This window comes from Tauraco erythrolophus, chromosome 16 (genome assembly GCF_009769465.1).
Source record: "Tauraco erythrolophus isolate bTauEry1 chromosome 16, bTauEry1.pri, whole genome shotgun sequence".
Classification (NCBI taxonomy): Eukaryota; Metazoa; Chordata; class Aves; order Musophagiformes; family Musophagidae; genus Tauraco; species Tauraco erythrolophus.
The window spans coordinates 12,610,249-12,631,849 of NC_141480.1; the positions used below are offsets into that span (position 1 = coordinate 12,610,249).

Here is a 21,601-nt window from a genome sequence, read left to right on the forward strand (position 1 = left end):
CAAACTGAAGTATTTGAGGAAAGGTTTCTTTTAAGTTTTTTTCATGTCTCAGAACAAGGAAGGTTAGAGGACATAAATTGGTTTTGCCTCTATTAAAAATATTGTGACTTTTATAAAATAGAAGCTACAACTTCTGAAGAATTGGGAAAGGATGAAGGTCAACATGGAAGGAGGGGTGTATATGAAGCTTTTGGACCTGAAATCTAACGTATGTTCTCTCACAGAACCCCTAATGAGATATGAGCCTTTTTTTCCCCCCTTTTGCTGTTAGCAAGTGCCTGCTTACCCAGATCTAATGGCCAAAGCAGTTAGAGGACAGCAAACTCCTACTGCAACCTCTCAGTGTCTCATTAAGTGCACCAGCTATTTGTAAAGCATTCTTTAAGATAAGGAGCACCTACAAAAAGCCCTGGAGGGAATTAGTCAGTCTCTGTTCAGCGCAGATTTAGCGAGGTGTGGTAGGCAAAACCTAAATTCACGTGTTGAATGATGAGTATGAATAGAAAGCTGAGGAGCTGCCCCTTCCCTGAGAATGGTGGGTCACCAGTAAGACAGGGGTCCAGTAATGACCTGTTATGTGTCTATATGATTAATGACTCTCGTACCATAGGGGCTTCAGGAATAAACTTAGTTCCATGATTATTTTATTTCAGAAGCTTTGATTTTGCAATATAAAGTGTTTTGGGGGCAATTTTGTACATTGTGCAGCCTGATTGAGTCTATACATTGTGACATTTATAAGAAGGTTTCCAAATTATTTGCAGTGCAACAGGAGAGGAATTAAGAAAGAGAAGAGCAAGGATTAACTGACACATCAACTATTATTTTCTTGACTGGAAGGAGTATGTTAGGAAACGATCTCCAGTGTATGGAGCCACTTTGGTGAATATTGGTGCTGTGATATTAACACCTTTTCCTACAATCTAGAGAGTTCCTCAGAGATGGGAGACTGTCTGACAATTTCTAGAGCAGATATTCAGAGGCACTTGGATCCATATAAGGCCCAGGAAATGGATAATCGAGGACTGAAGCCAACTTTCTTAGAGAGCAGCCATCTTACAATTGACTTGATTTCTGCAGAAAAAGGGACAGTTTCAAGCTGTTCTTTGTTATTTTTCTAAAGAGTCTTAGACAAAAACTTTCCTTGCTACCAGCTCCTCATTACCTCATGATCTATGCCAGAAAAGCTTCCTGTAGGGAGGTTTAACTCACCTTAGTGGATCATGGCACTGTTAGCAGTCGGGAAGAAAATTCATTTACACAAAGTAGACGAACAGGCACTTCTTCATTCCAGCATGGGGGACATGGGGGATAGCTCCGTCCAAATGTGTCCACCTTAGCATTAAAATCCTTAGGTTTTTATACAATTATTTTGTTGAATCATCATTACGTAAGTTCTTTTACATAAAAATACATATTATTCTCGCTGTTAAATTTGACCTTTCGCATGATTGGTTTCGCTAGTTACATAACCTTATCAATATTCCTACTCTATAACGATCATTGGTTACTTTTACTTAACTCTATTGATTGGAGTCCTTGATATGTAAATCAAGATGGGAAGGAGGAAGGGGTTTTCCAAGCAGTATAACTGGTGTCCGTGACCTTTTTGTTTGTTTCTTAAAACAATACGTAGAAAAAAATCCAGTAGCCAGCTGGTGAGGACTCTATGGTTCCCTGGCTTAAAACAATACATAGAGACACCAGTAGCTGGCTGGTGAGGTCTCTATGGTTCCTTGGTTTAAAACAATCCTAACTTATACCTTATGCTTTACGATTTTCTACCTCACTCTTCTACTTGATTAAATCTTGACTATTATATCAGAGTTTTTGCAACAGCACAGAAAGGCATATTCCCCTAAAGGTAATAGATCAATATCGTCTTTGTCAGGATACTTGTAAATTCAGCCCATTTCCGAGAGTGAGAACGAGGCTGAATCAAGGTTAATGAGAGGTTTCAATGACTGGTTTCAAAGATGCCAGGGTTTCAACCCAGATATCTGAAGACCAGGAAAGCTCTACTTACCAATTCTGAATGCTGTACCAACAGTATTAGAGAGAAACCTCAAAGACCTCAAGATACTTGTCAGCCTGGTTTCAGTTGCAAACCTCCTGACCACAAAGGCCAGTGAACTTCAGTGTACTCTTAGACTGCAAAAGAAACAATCGCTTCATAGCTTGCAGAAGATGATTTAGAAGAGACTTCTGACTACCAGACGTTACTTGTCTATGTTGGTCTGTGCAGTTTTACAGGCCATGACTTTGGAAGCATTATTTAGTAATATTACTTCTACCTACAAACATTGCCTTAGAAGTAGTGTATAACGTTTTGGTAGGAAAGTGAAGAGTGATATTAACTATTCTTCTTAAAAGGTCACAAGAAAACCACATTTTCTTGTTTTCAGATGTATTTATTATTTGCTCCTTTGTAAAACAAGCACAGTAAATTGCATTTATAGCAGAAATAAGATGCATACAATTAATATTAATAAACACTAACAGCACTTGTAGCTAGATTATCAACAGTTTTCTGAAATATCAGATACTTCCCACGTGTTTAAATACCTTAAATTACCACCCATTTCTAAGACTGGAAAAAAAGGAAGCATGGTCACAATGGAAGTCTTTCTTTAATTTAGGTGATTCTGTAACAGGGATTAAGGCCTAAATCTTCAAAGATATTTTAATGTATTTCGCCCTCCTGAAAGTCAGGACTTGAGTGGTTTGACAAAAAGGTACAGGCTTCAACACATGCTTCTGCTTCTTTTCAGACCTGGGGACTTACACTGTAAGCAGTTCAGAACTTGGACTTGAGTCTTTTTTCCCAAGGTTCTGTGAAGACATCCAGCGCATCTTGCAGTATTAGGGAAATACTTTCAAAATGCACTATAAAAATCTGTATTCTAAAACTCTCATTAGATACTTAACATCCACATATAAAAGCAGTTACCAATTGCTCTCTGAAATATCAGATACACTGCAGTTAAACTTCTAAATAATTTAAGCTGCCTTGGTTTTAGTTGCAGATTCCTGACTACTTGTGCCCTGTGGCTCTGCTGGTGGCACAGCAGGTCTGAATGGATTTTATTGTCAGAAACTCCACCGCAAGAGACGCACTGGGTACACACAGGGCTGAATAAACGGCCTCTAATGATTACATGCCTGAAAGAAAGGGAGTTTTCTTTAGGAGGTGTTTTATTCAGCTACTGGCTCCCATTTGCTTTCACGTTCATGAGAGCTGGCGACAGGATTCTTTAAACCACAGCACCTCAAAGCTGCCTCCACACCTGTGCTCCCCTCGCTTCCACTGCAGCTCGGGCTCGGCTGGAGGTGTAGGGCTTTGAGAGTGGTTGGTCTCTCATGTAACAGCGATTTGCAGCGTTCACCAGCTGGGCATCGACACCATGTAAGCACAGGCAGCCGACACAATGCAGCACCTCACATTCCTGGGGCTCTGAACTTGCAATTCCTTCTTTACTAAAGCATCTGCCTTCGGACTGGAAGGCCAGGATGGCCCTGACACATGATACACAGCTGCCTCATGATAAATACAATAAATAATTAAATAATTTAATGATTAAATAATGGACTATTAAACCTAAGCTACTTTCCAAATAAATTAAGACGTGAAACAGTTTGAACAGCAACTGCCATCATCTGACATTGCAATTCATATCAGTAAATAAATAACAATAAATAAATAAATAAATAAATAAATAAATGCAATACAAGAATATGCAGAACATACAATAATAGCTGACAGCAACATATCAAAATACGACACATGTTAATATAACATGATGTATGCTAAAGGTGCTTCTCGAATCCAGGGAATTTAAAAGAGCTGCCAAAATCAGGACCGTCTTAATCTATTACTAAAAAACTATGTTGTGGCTTCTCAATAATCTCAAATGCAGATTTTTCTTCTAATTATGCTTACGTTCTTGTGCTAATTCCTTCTTTGCTTTCTTTAGGAGCATTGTGCCATTCTTCTAGAATCTCTTACTGGTTATCTGTAAAATAAGAGAAAGTAAATTTACACAGGAACTCTCTGCACTTCCTCAGACCTAGACTTTTAGTCCATCTCTCAGTAAAGCTTTGCTGGTCTGAGCCATCTAGTGAAATGCCACCACTCAGTTGCTCTCTTTAGAGAGACTCAGGACCACATAATGCAAAGCTTAGAAGTTCCCGTGTCTGATGGCTGTTAGAGATTCAGCATTGAGTGATGAGAGTCAGGCACCTGTCCAGCTACAGCCCTTTCGAAAGTTTCCTTCAGTTTCCGTTGGCATCTACAAATGCCCCAATGAATTGGGATCCACAGAACAGTGTGATCTCATTTCAAGTGTTTCAACAGGGCGGCAAGTTTACAACTTTTCAACAGTGTGACCCAGAAAACTTGGAGGTCGGAGAGATTTGCCTCTACATCTAATTGAAAAAAACCAACCCCCAAATTACAAGAAAAGAAGAAGAAGATAAAAAAATCTGCATAATCATTTTTGGTGTTGATCTGAAGGAGGCTATTTTCACATTTAAGAACACATTCTGACCTGGAAAGCCAGGCTGCCATTTAGAGCTGCCAGAGAGCACCAAGCAATTCACAGTATAAGAAAACAGCCATTCCTAGGACCAGCAGGAGCTGCTAAGAGCTTTTCTTTCTGCTAGCAAATACTTCCCTTTTCTCTCTCTCTCTCACTCCCTTTCTCATTTTACTGGTAAAACTTGGCTGTGTATGGATTGACTGCTGTATTTGGGTGCTCAACATTGATTCATAAGCTATCAAAGAACAGGAAGTGTAAAAATCATCGCTAGCAATGGCCAAATGCTCATATATTTCTTAAAGAATATTTTATAATTGCTTAATTATGTAGAACCCTTCTCACGTCCATGAACCATTTAAATAGATTCTAATTGTTTTCTTTTTTTTTTTTAAAGAGAATTATAAACAGCCTGATACATTTATGTGTTTATTCTCTTACAGATAGTTCATGAAAAAATGTACAGGAAACAAAAATGGTTATGAAAATATGTGAAATAAATGAGTATTTAAGAAGCAGAAAAAGTTCATAGACCCCTTACTCTCCTAGGTAAGGAATCATCCCTGTTTCTCCGGTAGAAGGTTTTTTCAATCTTACCTGCAAAGTGAAGACCACTCACTCCAGGATGAATTGTAATAGCGATCCCTGGCCTGCACAGAGATCTTGTCTTTTGGCCCAGCCGTTGGAATCTGAATAGATTGCTCGTCAGCATCATAGACCTATGAACAGGGCACAGGTCCATCAGCGCATCGTGAAGGTCAAGCAGAACATACAACAAAGTGCCAGACAGATTGCAACAAGCATACGTAACTCAGAAAACCCACTGGTAGTCTGTTGTTTCAAAGCCACCAATCTTCACCCACAGATACCAAAGTCATGAGGACTTGTGAGAAGTTGAGCCTCAATAGAGACAAACTAAAATCCCACTTTACTGAAGTTAGTGTGGTAAAGTGATCCAAACCCCAAACTGAAACAGTCATGAACAAAAAGAGTTTGTTTATCTGGGTTTTTCTCTTTTTTCTTCTTCTCCCAGAGTGGGAACGCTAAAAGACAGAAGTTGCTGCTTTTCAGTGTCGTTGAAATTTCCGCTGAGGACTTGTGGCTGATACAAGAAGCAGCCCGTAGCCACATCAGTTTCTCTACTTAAGGGACTGCACAAGACAACCCTCCTAAATCAAGGAGTCAGCACTAGGGGAATGGCCCCATCTGCTGGTACAGGCTTGCTTGTCTTTTCACATGGAACGAGACATCCTCTAGTGCCTTTGGTTTAATCAGTTGACAAACTGGAATGACTAAGGAAGAGCAGCACTGCAGTTAAGGACCTGCACTGTGGTCAACTGCTTTGTGTATTTCTTTCCAGTTCTGCTGTTGATTTCTTTCCTAGAAGAAAAAGTTCTGCTGTGTATTTCTTTCCTAGGCAAATCGCTGTGCTGCTGTCGTGTACCCTGTAGTATATCCATGAACATTACCAAAGGAAGCAAAACCATTTTCTGATTTAAAGCTAATACAGAGTAGCAATGTGTAGTTAACAATTAACTAACTGGAAAGTGAGTGGCAAAGACTGTAAGTTTGCACCAGTCTCCACAGAAATGCTATCAAATGAGTCATTGATTCCTTATTTGCCAATTCACCTATAAAGAAAGGCTGAGCTACCCAAGTACAAACAACATACAAGGAAATCAGTGCAGCAGATCCTAGACTTCTTGACTTGTAAATTGGGATTTTCCCACATCGGGACCCACACAGCCTACTAATGAATTAGTAAATACTTTTCTCACGCTAGCACAGCTATGTAATGCTGGGCACGGTTTTATCTCCTCAGTTACATCAGGGTTGCATCCACCCCAGAGTGTGTTGTTTGGATCTTACTGCTCATAGAACTGGGAAGGTCTTTACTGCCAAGAGAGAACCTTGCCACATTTGGGTGTCACCATGGTTTTTTTTTGTTTGTTTTATTTTAGTCCATGGTTCTTGCTTACTAAGCTTATGTTACTCATACTGTCTGTTCAAGCAGGAAAATCGTGTTTCAGATGTTGTATCTCTACCTGGCTTTTGCGTCTCTTTGTACTGTCAACTTTGACCCTGAAAGTCAAAGGGAAGTAGGACTTTGGTGTGCTCCATGTTCTGGGATATGTCCAGGTCACTGTTCCATTTGTGGCCACATACTGACATTGGGGTGGGTCGGGTTTTACTGCAAGGGAAAATATAGAAGGAATTAATTCACATTAGCAGCACAATATCAGATGTTGGTGTACTACTGCTGGTAGTTTTATAGGAATCTACTTTGGGAGTTTCCATAAAATTAAGAGAGGAGTAGGCATGATGTGTAAGAACTGGCTTGTATGCTTCTTATGGAAAATTAAGCACACTCCCAGAGTCTCTCTGGGTAAGACACTACTTGTTTTTTTTTTCCTGGAAGTTTGCAAGGGGCTCTGTTGGAGGAATATCTTCAAGCCCTACTGACCATGAGGGCATTTAGCAAAACATCTGTGTCTTTAGGATCCTGCTTCATTTTCCTGTTGCCTGTGGCATCATGTTCAGAACTGATCCTCTTATTTCCTGTCACTTTCTATTAACCTGCCCTGGATGTCCATCTGTAAGAATGGATCAGGAGGGAAGCGTGCATACTGTTAGCCATTATCTGAGTAAATCTGCAGTTCTCAGATGGGATTTTGGCTATTCTCTGACTTCTCCCACATACTCCTTCCAAAACATGTCCATCTAATAGAGAAGGCTACAGAAACTTCTGGGAGGTGTGGGGGTGAGAGGGCTGGAGGTCACAAGCTAGGGAGATGTTGCTTCTTCACTTCCTCATCCTCTTCCAGACTGCTGCTATAAGTTGTTTTCCCCTGTTCCTGTAACTGGGGGCTTCATACAGATTTACAGTAGAACAGGGCAGGGATTCCCAAGTTTGGTTTGATCAGCTACCGTTGTTAGTTCCACTATCAGCAGGAAGAATAGAGCTAAGCATTAATCATGAATCCTGGTCTACTCACTGATGTCTCTGATGAAGAAGCTGCTGGTGTAGTTCTCATATTCTACTTCATCAATGACCTCCAGGAACATATCAACTGGCTGATGCTCTTCACCAAATGGACAGTAGTTTTCTTTCTGGCACTGGGCTGTGTATTCAGTCACTGATTTATCAGTGCGAGCTACGGGGCTGCTGCAGGTCACATCTTCTTGAGAGCTGAATATGGAACAGAGAAAAGTATTGGAAATGCTGGTTTGTTCTGAGAATTTGTTGCCACAATGATGACATGTATTTGGTAAGGAAATGTTTCGATGTTGCTTCAAGAGCTGCAGAAACAGTTCAGCGGGAGTTCTTACATTTTCAGTGCTATATTACATATTAATGTAAAATCACAAAATCCCCCTGTCTCAGCAGAAGGAATTAGTGTTTAAATCTAAAACGGGATATCTCATTTCTTTTTACCACTGGCCCATGACAAGCTCTAGTATCTCACTTTGCTTCTTAGCCCTTTCCAAAAGCTGGCTGGAAGAAATAAGGGAAGGTTAAAATGTACCCATTGGTAAATAACAAACCTCATCTATAAAGCACTACCTGAATCTGGTTCTATTTTTGCATTCAGCGAAATAAAACACTTTGCAGTTGTTTCTTCTTTAACAAACTGAAGTGACCTTTGCTCAAGCGCTCCATGTTTTGGAGAAACCCTCAAGAGTGGTGGGAGGCAGGAAATCCCCATGAGGTTCCCCTCACATATTTCCCTCGCAGGTTTCTGCAGTGTTCCTCAACAGAGACTTGTCAGTGGACATGTGGTTTTTGCAGTGGGTGCAACCTCCCACTCCCTTAATTCCACTGGATCTGCTGCGAAGGGACTCAGTGCTATGATTGTTTCTGCTTTTGGCTCAACTTCCTCTCTCTTCTCTGCATGAACTGTTCTTGCTATTGCCTAAGTTGTTCTGTGGCTGTTCTGTAGCAGCTGTCACAGTCCAGTGGGGGTTGTTCCATTTTCAAGTCTCTATTAATTTCTGAGCAACTTCTATGCCCTTATTAGTTAAGTTAGTCCCAGTGATGGCCCGAAACATTTTGCAGATGTTCAGACTCTGGAAGTGGGATTCCTTGCCTTCTACATGTCCTCAATAGCCTAAAATCCAGGATCTCCTACACAGAGTAAAACAAAGGGCTGCTCCAGCCTTCCTATGAGGTTGTTAAGGAAAGTACAAGCTTTTACCCTTTCAGACTTCTGATTGTGAACTTCGCATTTGGACTCTCATTTTCTGTCATCCATGAACATGTGAAAATTCCAGAGTAGTTCTTTGCCTCACATTTTAAAAATGTCCTGTTTGGCTCTAGAAGGAAAAAGAAAGAAAATATGATTTATTTACTCTTTTTGCCAAAACGGTCAAAGCAGAGAGCAAACAGCAATCCAACAGACTCCCACCTCCTTTGGCAGGTGGTGGGTACGTAGGCAGACACGGTCTCACACTGCCCCTTGGGCAGCCACCTGTAGTTACAAAGCCATATAGCCACAGTTAGTGCCTGAAGGCTGGTTTACACGGCACCACATTAGCCGCATCTGCGTGGCTACTGACAGGAGCTAGAGCACACCCACGCTGCTGCAGACAGCTGTCAGTAACAGATTTATATTGGCAAATCCCTTGTTCCTTTCACAAAGGAACACTGGAGCTATTCAGTGGGTGAACCTCTCTGTTTGTCACCCTGCGCGTGAGCGCGCACGCAGTGGATAATCTCCTGTCCTCACACACTGGGGCACTTGGTGGGAATGTTTCCAGTGTGAGAAGGGAGGTGAGGCCTCAGTATAGGTGTGTATTTAGTTTCTGCTGCCCAGTACTGCCAAATCTCAACAACTCTATGTTGTACCCTGGATGTAGCTGAAGACCAGCCTACTGCATCAGATATGTAGGTCCAGGATCCAGGGAAAAAAGTCTCAGAAATTTATACGTCCCTGGCACTACAGCGAGGGACTGCAATGTGAAACATAGTTGAGTGAGGTTCATGCAGAAAATGCAAAACATCACAGGCTTCTCACAGTGGGTTAATCGTGAATGGAGAAGCCCAAATGGCAGCACTTATAGCTGAGTCCCTGGTTCTGTGAAATCACGCAGCCCTGGCTTTGCAGACTGTCTCCCGAGTGCTGGGTCTGTGAGATGGAGGCAAAGCAAGCCAATTGCTCCCCCACCAGAAAAGCAGTGGTGTAGTATTGATGTCATCCTGTATCTAATCATTCCTACCACCACTCCATCCTATAGGTCTAGAGGGTCCTGAATTAATCCCATGGCAACTGACTCCTGTGCTGCTCATCAGCTGCGCCATATATGCACCCACAAAAGGAATCATTTGTCTTTCACAGTCAGTAAAGCACTTGAAGAGGACTCATTTGAAAGTGGATATTTATCATTCATTTCTCCAGAGAGCTCCCTCTGGTCCTCACAAAATTCCATCGCACAAAGCTGAGCAAGATACATCATATCATCCTATGACCATACCTTCAAAGCTTTTCAGAATTGACCTTATCATTTGCCCACTGGAGTCTATTTTAGTTATGAGGAAGAAATTATAGCTGACGATTTCATGGGTATTAGCTGTCAGACAGGTGTAGTTGCCAGCATCCGGGAATTCTTTCACTTCGGCAATCAGAGTCTTTCCAGTTCCTTTCAGCTCTGTGTCCTTTTCCCAGTAAACTGGCAGTGCTTCATCAGACGTGTTACAGGTGAGCTCCACTCTTTTAGCTGGTGTCTCATCATTCCACTCGGATTCTATGACGTACACTGGACATTGCAGAGAAAGACATGTTAGCAGCTACTCATACTTAACCATCTGAAGATTGAACTAAGCTCTTTTTTTCAGCTCTACTCTCCAGGAAAACTGCTACCAAATCTCTGGCTTTCTCACCCAAGGCGTCACCTTAACCTGGAATTCTTTACTACAAGAAGAGCTTCGACTTTGAAATTTACAGTGTATCTAGAACCTGCTGATCAATAGGGATGACATTTAAATGGAAAAAGTGATTTTATTTTTTTTTTACCATGTTCCCAGATAATCTTACAGTGGTCCATGACTGTGGGAAGTAGGCATGTACCTTTGGTTAAAGGTGAGGATGCCAGGACACACTGAGCCCAGGTATTCATCCTGCACTCTGAAGTGCCCTGCTATCTTTCCAAATTAGAAGACGCACCACATAACAAAATAACTTGGAAAAATTCAATTAAAGAAACATCTTCTTCTGTTATCTCTTTGCTGCGGTCGGCTGAAGAACTTCACCTACACTTCTGTGTGGCAACAATTGTCAAATTTAACTGTCATTGCTCAGATATACTACTGCTGTCGCAGGCTCCCCAGCCGTGTTAAGTGCCCTCAGGGACTCTTCTACATGCAAGAAGTGGCAAAAATTTGTTTCTTAGTGTGTCAACACCACAGCAAGCACTCAGCTCAGGAAACCGGAGTTCCAGTGAGCTCTAAGACCTTTTCACCAGAGCATTTCACTAGCAGAGCGAGAGCTTTAAGATTTTACTACAAAGAAGAAACACTAAGAGATACATGTCAAACGCTGCATCTAAAATGGCAGAAAACATGCAACTCTAGGAAGCTTGGAAGCTTACCAAACTGCTCATGGATATTTGAAGCTCAGGGAAGGTAAATCTTACAGACTTCAAACACAAAGATTGTTCTCAAAACTGACAACCATATTTGCAGTTTTCAGGACCATGGTGTATCTCAGGGAACCCACTCTTTTTAGTGTAAGTAATCCAATTACTTTTTACAAATAAAACACAATCAGATTGAGAATGCTTTTCTCATGTTGATTAGGGTCCTTTTTGGATAATCACATTGAAGACAGCCTGGATTATGGAGCTACCCTGGATAAATAAGAACAGAAAATTTGATTATCTGAATTTAGCCCAATTTTCTGGTAAGTTATTAAAAAGATTTGTTTGTTTGTTACTGACCCTGTATTTTTACAAATGTATTTGCATTTAAGTTATTTACCAGAAAAGCTGGATAAACTATGTCTAGGTTTTGGGTTTTACTGTGAAATATTCTTATTGACAAGTAATTCTTCACTTGATGGTTTGTGGACTGTTACCTAAGTCACAAGATACTGTTTCTGCTTCCAGACTGTGTGACTGAAACTTTTGGAACAAGAGGACAGGAAATAAGACAGTTTCTAATGCAAATGTTCAGAATGGCTGTTGTACAACATTTCAGGACTTCTAAATATTTCTTCTATTAATACCAATTAGTTGGCTAGTTATTCACAAACAAATAGGAAGAAGCTAAGATACTATAGTTGGATTCTGTGCTTGTAGACACGAGTATGATTCTAAAATACTCTTGTGCCCTGCAGTGAGCTGTGGGTCTCCGTAAGTGAAGACTGCTTACCGTTTTCCCTCAGTTTCCACTGTGCTTCCAGAAGGGCAGCAAAGGAAAATAATGAAAGTAAGGCAAACAGTAGGTGAGACATCTGTAGGGAAAAAAATAAATTACTAAACTTCATTGAGGATTGTTGAGGGTGTACTGAAATCGAGCTCAGTGCCGGACAGGATAAGACGACAGAGTCAGTTTCAGTGAACTAAGAAACATTCTCCCATTCTAAGAACTCTCAGGCTACATACAAATTGAGTGTCAGGTTTGTGCTGGAGCTTAAACCAAGATTTTGATCCACTTGTTACTCACACCGCAAACCAGTTTAGAGAAGAAATGACAGAACTTAGAGGAAATTGTTATGTGCGTAGGTCTTGTATGGTCAGGAGCCCAGAAGTGTTCCCAGGTCTCTTGGTTAAATATTCCTCATGCAAGAAAAGTCCTGCTGATGCCAGTGAGACTAGCTGCACGAACAAGGCATTGGACTAAAGGACCAATGGACATTAAATTCCGGTCACACAAAGCTCAGAAGTATATTCCTTGGTTTAAGCGTGTCGGTAGTCCTATTGAAACAAAGGATTGCAAATAAAATGAAGGACCTGCTGAAGTGTTTTGCTGGGCTGTAGTCCTCACCATCTCTATGACAAGAAGTGACAGCAGTGCCAGTAACGCAGTGTAGAGCTGGTGTCAGTGTTGACACTTGCCTAACTGTTACTCGTTCTAGTATCCACCTGACGCTGCATGGTCTAATTAATTTTACAAGCAATTTCAGGCAAAATTCCTACTGGATTCAATGCCATAGCTATGTTTGCAGAAATGGCTGGATATGTATATCGTCGTTACCGTGTTCATTCGAGACATATATGTACATCTCACCTCAGAATACGTAAGCATATAGCTGTATATACAATGTATATATGTATATTGAAAATACAGCTAGAGCTCTTCATGAAACACAAAACATATCTGCCAAATATTGTAGTAACCACTGGGTGCATAAAAAAAAAAATAATGACAGTTATTTAGATAGACTTTCAGACCTTTTTCAACTGGAGATTAAGCCAAATGAACAGGAATATGAACTAGAAAAAGAGATTGGTGAATATATCTTTCAAAGTCTATTCTGACTACAGTGGGAGCCTGAATGCACATGAAAAAATAAACTCATTTTCTGAACATCACTGATCAGTGCAGTTGCCTGAGCACTTCATACAGGAGGAGAGTGTACCAGCATCATATGTCCCCTGTGATCTGGAGCACGAGATGCTGTAAATCAGCACAGATTCCTTCACTGGGAATCACAGAATAATTTAAGTCAGAGAGGACCTCTGGATGTCATCTGGACCAGCCTCAGTCAAGGCAGGGCCAAGTCAATGATATTACATTTTTTTGAAACCAGAGAACAGTCTGACCATAAATGCATACTTGTCGATGCACACACCCCAGCAATGTAAATATTGGTAGGGTGCAAAAGATCATTGCCTTATAACATTAGCTGTTCTGTTAGTCACATAACAGTTCTATGAGCTATACATATATATATGTATACATACATATATATGAGCTATATACATATGCATATAACAGTTCTATGAGCTATATACATATATATGCACATATATATGTATATATATGTGCCTAACTTCAGGTGCATAGCTATACAAAAACTCTTCTGAGAAAATGCCATTAAAACTATTTAAACACACTTTAAAATAAATCATTTGAAGTTTCATTAGTTTCATCTGAAGCAGCCGGTACTAGACTTGTGTTGCCCCACTGTTAGAGAAGAAAGGAATTCTCACCTTTTCCTGGGATGCCTGTTAGCTGAAGTTGCCAGGCCAGTCGGTTTTGTGATCTGAAGGAAGCGAAGTGCTGGCTCCCTTATAAATACTTCTAAACTCTGGAAGGGAAGGGATGCTCCGTTTCACCGCAATACCACAGAATTGCAACACGTGGCTTGAGCTCCTTTTTTACATAGTGGCAGAGCTAAAGCAAAAAAAAAAAAAGTTTGGGACTCCCAGGTAAACTTTAAAGAGGAAATGAGATTATGAGATTGTTACAGTGACCTTTATGGCATGCCAGAGGCATTTCCTTTCCTGCCTGATTTTCTGTCTCTCTCATACTGCCTCTTCATCTGAGGAAGAGTAAATACAGACTAAATAAACTTCCAAAACTGTCTGATGGGAAATATATTATGAAAACAGAAAGAGAAAGTTAAATAAACTAAATCTATTTCTACCTGGTAAGCATGAAAGAGATAATTACATGAAACAAAATCCCAGCTACCACATCAATCAGAAGTAGAGCTAAGGGAAAATTAATTATTAATTGCCATTTTAGAACTGTATTTATTCTAAAAAAACCAATTAGTTCTGGCTTAGAGATGAAAACCTGAGATTGTCACATTATTTTATGTTGCCGTTTTTAAATACAACCTATTGTTTTTTCTTTATAAACTGATATTCCCTTTAGATCTGTACTCAAACATAAGAAAAGCCTCATATATAACTACACTTTTAAAATGAGGAAAAAGTTTGTATTGATTTTTTATTATTTCTGAAATAGAAAACAATTCACTTTATTTATCAGGCAAACCAAAACTGAGTTGTTCTTCTAGCCCTATTCCAAACCTGAATCAGGTGACCCAGAAGTTATAAGCAAGAAGAAATACATTGCTTATAAAACAAAAAAAAACAGTTTTGAAATTCAACCTGACATGCTTTAGGAATTCAAAAAGAGACACAGCTCTATCCTGTGTGCTTTCTAGTATTCCCACGGCCCAGAGATCAAAGCTATGACGTAGTAATCCAGCAATGAAAAGATGGTGCCTGTCCCTTCTGCCACAGTCAATGGTTTTTCAGAAGTCCTTCACATAGATGAAACAACACAAGCATCTGCAATATGTTGCATATTTGGTGCCCCTAAATGTAGCAAAAACATAAAACAAAAGGAAAAACAACCCAAATTAGTAGTGAGACTATGATGAACCCCAGCAGTTCCCAGCGCCTGAGGTTCCTGTTTATTGACACGTCTGGGAGGCAAACAGCAGAGAGGGTGGCACGCTCTAATTTGAAGGAGGGATTAACCGTGCTGAAAGCTTTACACAAATGTACAGTATTACCACTGGAATCCTTTTCTCTCCTAGCCATCCTCTTTGAAGAAACACTACTTGAGTAGGATCATGTACACCTTTGGCAGGTGAGCTTTAGCTCCCTCTCATCTGACAAAACACAAACCCAGACTTTTGCAGTCTCAGACGGGCCTAACAACTTCCCTGCTGAGTCCAGCGTACCCACACGGTTGCTCAGACATCAGCCCCAGACTTCCCTTTGCCAGAGCTCACAGCCAGAGCGGAGCAAGAGCGGGCTGAGAGGGCTGCAGGCTGGGAGCGCGGCTTCTGAAGCAGGTTTGAAATGGTGGCTTTGTCACAGAGGAAAAACTGCTCCCTTCACATAGTGTATACTGAATCCAGATCAAAGTGATTTATTGATTTATTTATGACAAGGAATTGACTAGCAACTAGTGAACTATTCATGACAGATCCATATCGATAATACAACAGGTAAGCCAGAGCACTAGACACTTGCAAAACGTTAATACTTATGCTTCTCTGCCCTCCACTTACTCCCAAAAGCTCCGATCTCCCCGTCCCACACACACACAGTCTTACACGCACACACTGGGAGGACGTGTGCGTTACAAGCACAGGTACCAGCTTTGCATCTGGCTGATGCCAGTCTGCCTCTCTTACACCATCATCTGGGACAAATGTCTCTTCAGGCAGTCTTGGGTCCTCCATTCACGTGCACTGTTTACAGTCCCACTCCTGTCTTAACAGCCGTAGCCACCCACGCCAGTTCGCCCAAGATGGACTGCGCGGACACTGACACTTTTGCTGCTGTTGTTTCACTGTTCAGAAAGAGAAGATGGCAGTCTGAGAAAGCATGGTGAGAAAGATGTGGCAGAGGCAGCTGAGGCGCAGGGAAGTAAAGAGTATTCAAACTGTTCCAGGTGATGAAATTGTCTCCTAGTTCTGGTCCCCGACTACCTTTGAAATGCATGTCAGAAGCAGGCTGGGCTGTGCACCGTATTCCCGTTCATCTGCTTCTCCTCCCAGGGGAAACCTTGTAATGAGAGTGGGAAGGAAGCCTCAGTGAACTGCAACACCCCTTTCCCTTTGCTGTCAGCCTGTCCTAATTGCAGCCTGCGGGGAGCACTTAAGGCAGCTCTCCTTCCGCAAATGAGAAAGATCCCAGGCTGAATCAAGGCTAGGCAGCACTTTGTTCCCATTTAAGATGATTTCCAATTTCCAAAATTCACTTCTGTGATAACACGCAGGTTTAACAGCAAGCCAGCAGTGACCAGGAAAACTTGAGAGCTGCGTTCAGTCACTGAGCAGATAAATAAGGACACAAGTAACTTTACATACACGTTGCCTACTTCTTTCTCAACCCATCTTAGCTTGCTTGTTTGCTTGTGTCAACCGTGGCTTCTCTGTTTTGATTGTAATGTCACTAATGCATAGCTTAAACATCTGCCCAACCTGATGGGAGTCTTTAAATGCCTGCTCAGCTCTGAAACATGAATAGTTAATGATTAATACAAAAAACTACACATTTCCAGGGTGTATGTTTGCACACACATGCATAAAGCCTACATAATTCCTTAGTTCAGTTATTGTTACAGGACAAACGGAGTAATATAGTATCCAAGCTTTATGTCAAGAATCCTAGGTGCCAGTTATGGAGCACAGACACATCTGTGTGGAACTTCCACAATGGGATAGTTTGCTATGATCCATCAGAGGACTTTTTAAATATTAAAACATAGAGATTGTGAAAATATCTTTCAATGACAGTCTGGTTTTCCATTATGAGCTCATATATTCTTAAGGGGAAATTTGGAGGAGAGCAGCTTCTCTCCCATCATTTTATCCTACTTCCCCTATGACACTGAAAGAGAATGGTGGAAACTCTATGTCCACGCTTTGCTTTCCTCTAATGCAATGGAAACACTCCTTTAGTCAGAAATGGCCTGTTTGAAAATGGTTTTCCTTTCTTTTGAAGGACAGAGAATTTTTGCTTTGTGGAATGACACAGTGATTTCACCACAATCCAGGAAAAAACCTTCGTAACATTAGTAAAAAGATGATTTATATAAACTGTATTATCAGTATGATTCCTCTGTATGGAATTTTCTTCAGCATCTGGCTAGTTTTGCATGGATGTCAATTTTGAGGTTAATGCCAAATATCAAGTTTTATTTCTGTTATTATTAATGTAGTAGTAGTGGGAAGGGAAATTGTTCTTTATATATCAATCACTAAACAGTGATTTATGTAACTGCATCACGAAATACTGTATAATATTAGCATATTAATGAACTTCCTTAAAAAATTCCAGTCGCAAGCTACTACGTGGAATCACTGAACAAAGATCAAACCCTGACAGAAATGCAAAACAACTGAAGGGAAAAATACATCCCGCTTCTGTTAAAAAAAAATAAATCCAAGCTTCATACAACAGTGATTCATTTGCATTATGGTAAAACTAGAGCAGCCACCCAAGAGGAGGACTTTGGGTATCTCTCCTTAAATGGAGAGGTCAATAAGATGTTTGCCTTATTTGTGCTCCGAGCTGGTAAGCCATCCACTACCTCCACACTAGAAATTGCACAATAGCATTACTGTGGCCTGACCTAATCAATTAGCCCATAGCATGCTAATGAGCTACTCAACGTTTGGATTAGAGCTAACTGTTGTTCGGCGTAGGGCTGAACATGGATATAAAATACATGTAGACACAGAGCCCTAGCTGGAGCTAAAGAAGAGAAGTGTACGGAAGGGGGTTTCATCTCTTAGTCCTGCTCCCTTCTCCCCCACTAAATCCCCATCTGCCCAGTCAACTTGTAATTCACAACGCATTAGGTGTCTCCACATAGACTCCATTATACATTCGGCCTGTACTTAGAGACAATATTAGAAGTAAAGAAAGAATGCGATGAAGGAGGTAGTACCACCTTGCTCAAGGATAAAAACAGTAAAAAGAGGTATGACATTCCAAAAGGGCTTTAAGAACCAAATCACATTTTCTACAGCAAATGACTCCAGAGAGCCAACGGGGTTTGGATACCTAAGTCTATGATACGGTTTTGCAAATCTCCACAGTCACTCAGAAAATATGAGGCAGAGCTACAGAAGAAACTGGTATCTCTGCAAGATTCATTGCAGAACTATGGAGATACCAGTCCTCTTTAACACAGCAAGGCACAAACGTTTCTCCCCAGAGCACACATATGAAGACGGTTCATTGCTTTTTTTAAGTGCAATGCAGCACAGTGCTTCCTATTACATCAGTCTGCTGTTTCCATCATAAATCCGTTGGTTACGTTTTGATAAATCCAATGGCCACACTCAACGGTAGGATCTAGATGTACGTTGCTCACTTTATGTGAAGTTCACTCATTTCTTGAGTGTGATGTAGCAACTATTTGAAATCCACTGTCACCATTACTTAGGCCAGGATATAGTGTTGGGGGTGGGGGAAATAACGTATCAAACTGAAAGTAAAGGGAAAAACCCAGTAGCAACTTACTGACTTCAATTCGAGCAGCATTTTCTTGTTTGTCAGGCAACTTCGATACAAAGGAGGCCGGACGCTCGATTTCTTTGCGATTCTAAAATAGCATATAGCATTTTTTCAGGTGTTCACAACAAGTTGGTAATAGGCATGGATAAAATCCCTGGGCAACAAACTCAGTAGCTGGGGATCTGTGCAGAGAACATGATGACATACCTGTTATTTGTACTATGCTAATAGGAATTTCGGCTGATTTAAGACATGGCAGGAAAAGGTACATAGGTAGGTAGATTGATTGGTCACAGTTTTTAGAGCCAGTGATTGTTGGCAATGGATGTGTGATGGGGTCAGATTGTCTTTTGAAACCCAGAATCACACTATCGGACTGGGATCAACAAGTCTACAGGAAAAAAACCTGTAGCCTTTCTACATAAACTTGAAGATGACAAAGGAGGCAACGACCAAGGCAGTCCATCACAGTACTTTAAGGCATAAGAACATCCTTGGAAAAGTCTGTATTTTCTTTACCAAGAAATATGTAAGACTTCTCTGTTGGTGTTAGGATCAGGCAATGCAGGAAAATCGTTTCAATGTGGACAATTACTAGACAGCATCTATTGTATGGTCTGGAAAATGCTTTGATGCTCTCATACTTACGTCAGTTATTCCTTGGCTACAGTTGAAGAAAGACCAATGCAGGAGAAAGGTAAAGTGGAGAACTTCAGCATGACATTGAAGAGAAGAAAAAACATCTACACTAACATTCAGTTAAAAAAGAAGTTACTGAGAAATTACTCTCAGGTTTTGGAATTGTATTAATCATCTAAAATTCATCAAGTACTTTTCTCAGATATTAATTGATTTTCTCATATGAAATACATCTATTTGATTAGATATCATTACAAAGACATTTGTTGATAGGTGGGAATTAACTTTGTGATACATGTCAGTTTTGTACAGCTTTTAACATACACACCTAAGACAAAGTGTTCAGTGAGTTCAAAATAGAAGCAGTGTAGAAAAGAATTGCAAAGGTTAAGCATGCCTCGGAGAAACAGAAATTGGTTATGACAACACCTTTTGCAGGTCTTTTATATTTCAGGAATCATTATGTTGTAATTTTTGTGGAACTATATGGAATGTTCTATTTTTAACCACTCACCTATCACTTAACAGCACAGTATTTGAAGGACCGTGATGCTTTATTTTAATGATTCTGTTTCAGCAAGTGTAGGAATTCATTTTGGCACTTGGATTTGCAGTCTCAGAGGTGCCTTTGATTCGCAGAGGTGAAACAAATAATAAGCTGTTGGCAACATGAGACATTGTTCTCCTTCAATGCAGGATGAGCTTGTTACACCCCTATGGCCACATGCAATATCAAAGGGGCTTATGAGCAAGAGGCTCTTGCGAACTGTAGATGAACGACTGCTGCTTTTGCACCGGCTGAGTGACCTGCACGTTTGGTGAAGGGAAGAGCTGGAGAAAAAAATTGCTGTTTATTTCCTCCCATTTTTGGGGGGAAAGGGGAAAATGTTGAAGGCACTGAAAGACATTTTGAAGCACTCCAGCCTTTTGGTAGTATATTGCAAAAATTCACATAAGTTGCCACCTTTATCTGGGACCCTCATGGCCATTCTCTTCCAGTTGCACCAGAGCTGGGCTCAGGAAATCTAAAACACCACCTGAAGTGTTAAGAGGATGATAGTGGTTAAAATTCTCACCTTTTTTAGTAGTAAGAAATCTGGACACAAAGGTAATGCTTCTTTAGGGGAGAAGAAGGGAGGAAAACAGGTCTTTCTGCAGAAATGGCCCAAGGCTTCTGAATGAAATGTTCCCAGAAGTCAGAAAACATCATTGCCCTCCACTCCAAATGCAACTTTTTTTTTTTCTTTTTTTCACCTTGCCTGCGATGTGTCTACAAAGAAGAAACAAACCCTCCTTCTTGCCCTTCTAATCTGCACACACTTCCTCCTCCAGGGAAAACAATCAATCTGTGCTATATACACCCATGTTGCTCAGGTATCAGGCTGTTACCGCGGCGTTAACGAGAGGAGAGCAGAGCAGACGAGAGGAGATATTCTTGCTAGTGGTTCCATTGACTAAGTCTACATTTACATGCTGTTTCATATGCAGATTTGAACCTTTCTTAAGAGGGCACATAGTTTGGGCTTGGCACTGTGCTCACTACTGCCATGCTACTCCTGATCAAGCTCCGGATCCCAGCAGAGCAAGCTGACACCTGCGTGTGAAATACTGCATTGGCACAATTTCGATCGTACTCTCAGTGCACGTACGGCAGTACAAAGTGTAATCCTTACGAAAAATACTTCTCTGCTTTTATTGCTATTTTGAAGGGGAACATGGACATAAATTAAAGTAGCCAGGGATATACCTGGAAGAAGAGGGAAGTCATGACAATTCACTATTTTGCTATGTAATTATTAATATGCATCTCTCTTTTATGCTAAAGCCTAGAGACTCAAACTGAGAACGCAACCCCATCTTATAAGGGATATTAGGAGTTCATAGTGAGACTCGCTGCCCCATCACGATCTAGGCATCTTGTTGCATCATTTTTTATCTGTCAGAAAATTCCAGGTTCCTGGAGGTGGTGAAAAGATATTTTAAATTGTGTAGTAAGAGCTTTAACACCTCCTATGACTGTTAACGAATGAGGTCATACAAGGCCTATTTGGAAAGCAAAGATGTTTCACAAACGAACCACTGAAGCGTCCCTCAACTTCTGAAAGTCAAAGGAAATTTCTGAAATGACTCCAGTGGTTGCTTTGTGATATGACATTCACTTCTGTAACTTTGTGAAAGTTAGCTTTGCTGAAGTCATGTGGTAATAAGTGGGACTACAGTATTACGAACCCTGAGTGCTAAAAATTCATGAGCTTTGACATGTGATGGTTTCTAGCAACCACAGTGGAGAAAAGAGAGGGATCATGGACTGGCAAATCCTCCCTCCTGCTATGCACCAGATAACACACAGGATAAGTGTGCTCAGGAGGGGCTACAGCCCTGCCAGCCTTCCACAGCCCTCGGACTGTATGCACTCCAGAGCGTTATTTTTCAAACACTATTTTCTGTTTTCTGCTGGAATTGTATTTAGGATTCACGGTGGAGCCAAGTTA

General features: G+C 40.8%; 1 protein-coding gene across 1 annotated transcript; it reads right to left on the minus strand.

The window, feature by feature from the left end:
* Positions 1-5,128: 5,128 nt before the first annotated feature.
* Positions 5,129-11,983, minus strand: IL12B (interleukin 12B). Its single transcript, XM_009989983.2, has 6 exons — positions 11,902-11,983; positions 10,008-10,289; positions 8,732-8,849; positions 7,532-7,725; positions 6,581-6,726; positions 5,129-5,254 (listed from the first exon to the last, which is right to left on the minus strand). The coding sequence occupies exons 1-6, from the start codon at positions 11,981-11,983 to the stop codon at positions 5,129-5,131; spliced, it is 948 nt and encodes a 315-aa protein (XP_009988285.1).
* Between the last annotated feature and the right edge of the window lie 9,618 nt (positions 11,984-21,601).